The sequence below is a fragment of the Sycon ciliatum genome, chromosome 12, assembly GCF_964019385.1.
Source record: "Sycon ciliatum chromosome 12, ocSycCili1.1, whole genome shotgun sequence".
NCBI classification, from domain to species: Eukaryota; Metazoa; Porifera; class Calcarea; order Leucosolenida; family Sycettidae; genus Sycon; species Sycon ciliatum.
The window spans coordinates 28,512,207-28,516,579 of record NC_088654.1 but is presented as its reverse complement, the minus strand read 5'-3'; the positions used below and the strand labels follow the sequence as shown (position 1 = coordinate 28,516,579).

The following is a 4,373-nucleotide window of genomic DNA, read 5'->3' as shown; positions in this document are numbered from 1 at the left end:
AATCACTCAACACTACATTGTAGTGATACAGATCAACCTGCGTTAGGAAACTGTCAACACTCTCACGCACGCACGCATCCACACTGACGGACAAATACACACACACACACACACACACACACACACACACGTCCCCACCACACACACACGCACACACACACACCACAAACACACACACACAAACACACACACACACACGTCCCCACCACACACACACACATACACACACACACACACACACACACACACACACACACACACAAACACACACACACACACGTCCCCACCACACACACACACACACACCACACACACACACACACACACACACACACACACACACACACACACACACACACACACACACACACACACACACACTTATACTTGCTCACTGCCAAAACTAGTCACGTGGGTCTCCCAGGGAGAGGGGAAGAAGACTCAAAAAGGAATCTTGGAAAGATGACACGCTATTGTATGGCCCAACGTCCGGCACCCCCTGAAATCCCCAAGCTATGGGTGGACTTGGAAATGATCCCACTTATGGGTTCATCACACCTCAGTAAGAGGGTGATGACAAGGTGCAGAAAAATTAAGGATTGACGGCATCAGGGTATCCGTCCCGTGATCCAACTGCAGTTGCCCCTGTTCTCCCCCCCCCCCCCCCAGTGAAAGTAATACTTAGTATTAGTGTGCGTGGCTAAATCAGAGTGGATCTGATATAAGCTTCACTAGGACCATTGATTACACAAGAGTTAATCTAGCCAGAGGTTTTCCATGGTTAACAGGTATGTATACTTCAAATAGAAAGTGTATGAACCATGAAACCAACAAAGGTGGCAGGTACAACATTACACGTTCAAGCAGCCAAGCCTGTTGGCAACAGACCCAACACCATCTGGCAGAAGCATACCCACCAACCGAACTAGCTGCCACACACATGCACGCACCCCCCGCCCCCAAACACACACACAAACACACACACACACCTGTCCTGTCCAGTAGAGCTACTGCCACAGGGGTCACGTGGGCCCCAGAGGGGCATCAGAGAGGAAGATGGAGCACACAGCCTGATGACGCCGGAGATGGTGGCGCAAACAGACAAACAGAACCGGCGAGAACACACGCATACATGAGGGAACGAATTACAGTGCTGGGTAGTCGGGCGGAGACCAGTCCTCGAGCACCAGTGACGACCGCGGCCTTGCGCAGTCCAAAAGCAGCGGGCACTAACACACACACACACCCTCCCGAACCCAACAGACACGCTCGCTCATGTGCCCACACACACACACAGTCCGGTATCACACAATGTCAAAGTCGGGCTCAGCACATTTGATCGTCAGGAGATTCGACCTGGGGTTGGCATTACATTTGTACATTATAATACAACTTGGTCGTGATTAGTCAGCCTGATACGAGTTCATGCACAGCAAAAATACACACTCGGGGGAAAAAAGATTGTTATAAGCAGAGCTACTAAGAAAAAATACAATGTATTCTCTACAGTGGTTGTACTACGAGAGTGGGGTATAGACATGGAAATTATTTCAATCAATAGAAAAATGAAAATTCAAGTTTGACGACAGTAGTGTCTTCTCTATGTACATTAGATAGGTAGAAAAAAAGAACTGGTCTAGGCTTTGCTGCTGCTGCTGCTGCTGCTGGTCTGTGCTCAAGAGACGAATCAGGAAACTAATCATCTACACACTCACATAATGTAAACAAACTACTAACACAGTCATCACCATCACCAAATTACAGACAGGTTACAGGTAGGGTCAAGGACAAGCTGCTCAAGCCGGGACAACAAAATGGCATTCTCAAGACCATAGGGTGAAACCCATAGTGCGCGCAACACAGCATGAGACTGGACAGCTTTCAAAAACCTTTCCAAACAATCATCATCATACTGGAAACCACACCCCCATGCATCCAGCTTACACAGGTTAGGGCATGACTCAACAACTTCACTAACACATGACATAGGGACAATACCAACACAATGGAGAATGGGTGAGTAGGACACCTGGGCCACACTCAGCTTAGAACAAGTAGACAATGCTTTACACACTGATACATAACCATCACTATCTACAGGATTCCAACCCACATTGACATCCACTAGACTGCCTGACAAAGACTGAATGATGGACGACAGTATACTGCCATCGTCACATGCATTGTAGGCAAGATCTAGCGTGCGTACACCCTTGCATTGCGACAGACCAGCACCAATGCTTCGCAGACCAGCATTTCCACAGCCAGAGCCAGAGAGATCAATGGTACTGCTATCAAAACAATAATGTGTGCTGAGAAAGTGCCCAATAGATACACAATCAAAAAGAGATAGGCTTACAGAACGAAAGCTAATGCCTTTGTGAAACACTTGTGAAAAGAATAAACAATGACCATTACAGGACGCACCTTGATACTGGCAGTGTTCCTGATGAGCCACCAGAAAATGAACCAGGTAGCGCCGTTCCTCGGTCGACTTCGCTGGACGAACTGCAGGCATAGCAGTAGCAGTAGCGTCGTCGGTGGATGATGGGACCGGTGTCTTGGTGCTCGGACGCATCATACGCTCGCATTGCAATGCCGCGACGGGATTGACGTTGCGCACAGCAGTGAGGAATACTTCCGTGTTGGGATCCACTGCCTCCTTCTTCCACACGTCGATGAGAGTTGACAGAAATAGTTCATCCGTCAACTCTCTCCCCCGTGGCAAAGCGCTCTCGACACGTTGGCAGCCGTTGCCCTCACCACACGTCTTGTCCAGCAGCTTGTAGGCCAGTTCTTTCATTTTCTCATACGTTAGCGTTGCACAAAGTATGGACTGAATCCTTTCAAGACCCGGACGTGCAGACTTGAGATGGTAGTAGCTGACAATGTCAGCCACGAGATGACGGTCGGCTGTATCCGACGTCGTTGATGTACGCTTCTCACAGATTAGCCGCCAGAGATGCTCCATGACGACGAACGAGGGCTTGCGCGGTAACAGTGTGATGACGAAGCGCCAGAACATTGTCATGTGACCACTGTAATGACCGACTCTCTTCACCAGCCATGCCGCGTCATGCTCGTCCTTCAGCACTTCCCGTGACAGATACCATGCCGACATGAACTCCTGTAGGGACAGGTGAGCGAAGCGGTACTGTCGGTTCTTAGTCGAGGTGCCGTCTTTGTAAGCTATCAGGAGTCCAAGCTGAAGAGCGGCATCACTTAGACCGGCGCTTTTCACTTCCGACTCGCTGAACACGGCCTTTTGCTCCGACAACATTGCAAGTGCAAAGCGGGAGATCTCGTACAGCAACTCCATCTCCCGTGCATCCGTCTCGGCAAACGACTTGTGCAATTTGCCTGCATTCCGCTCCAAGACGCGTAGAAGTAGCGACTCGTACAACGCTGTGCTCGATTTCGCCAAGCCTCGTCCGCTGTGGTACAGCTCACATGCCAGAGCAGCAAATAATGGAGTTCCCATCAATGCTAGCATGTCTGGCTGTGCATGCAGCTTCTCCAGCATCTCCTCCGCTTGTTTTCCGCCCACCACTTTTCTCACGTACGTCTTCACGTTCTCTTGTGAGAATCCGATAACCTCCAGTTGTTGATGGTACTTTCCACATTGGCTTAACTTGTACGCATCCGCGCATGGTCGAGATGTGACCACCACATGCATATCAACACTGCGTTCCCTCAACAGCATGTCTTGCATGTACGGGCTACATTTCTGCAGGCTGCATTCGTCCATGCCGTCAAGTACAACACAGAGATGTGACGGATGACGGCGAAAGTAGCAAGCTATCTCCTCCAGCTCATCTTGTTCCATGTCCAACCTGTCGAATCGAGCAGCCAGCAACTCACACAGGTTAGTTGCAGATCGCACCTCAGCACGTCGTAACTCAACAGCCAAGACAAGATCAATCTTCTCCTTCAACAGCGAATCTATAGCCCACAGGTATTCCAGCATTAGAAGGAAGATTGTAAATTTGCCACTGCCCGCACTGCCAAACGCCAGCACGTTATTCTTTTTCACTCTAATGGACACGTTGCTAGCGGCACGAGACAGAAGTCCACATTCGGAATCAACTACTCCGCTGCCGCCTGTTTGGCCCTTTGCAATATCGCTACCTGTGTCAGAGAAGATCTCGCTAAGCTCAATGCCACGTGTCTTTGCGGACTTTCCATCCTGAGCTGATCTGCTCGCATCTAGCTGGCGTGCTCTCTCAGATTCGGAGGAAAAGAACGACTCACTCTTGAAAATTGTTTCTACTTCATCCTTCGTCAGCAGAGTAAGATTGACAAAGAGCTCGCTCAAAGCTATTTCCATATCTGTTCCTAAACCTCCGCTGATCTGCACGCCACGATCCTCGACT

General features: G+C 49.6%; 1 protein-coding gene across 1 annotated transcript in view; it reads right to left on the bottom strand.

Annotated features, from left to right (window-relative positions):
- Positions 1–1,327: 1,327 nt before the first annotated feature.
- Positions 1,328–4,373, bottom strand: part of LOC135828121 (uncharacterized) — a 3,108-nt gene continuing 62 nt past the window's right edge. The window contains exon 1 of the mRNA XM_065340554.1: positions 1,328–4,373. This exon is cut by the window's right edge and continues 62 nt beyond it. Coding sequence (XP_065196626.1) covers positions 1,751–4,373 — 2,623 coding nt within the window. The 3' untranslated portion in view covers positions 1,328–1,750.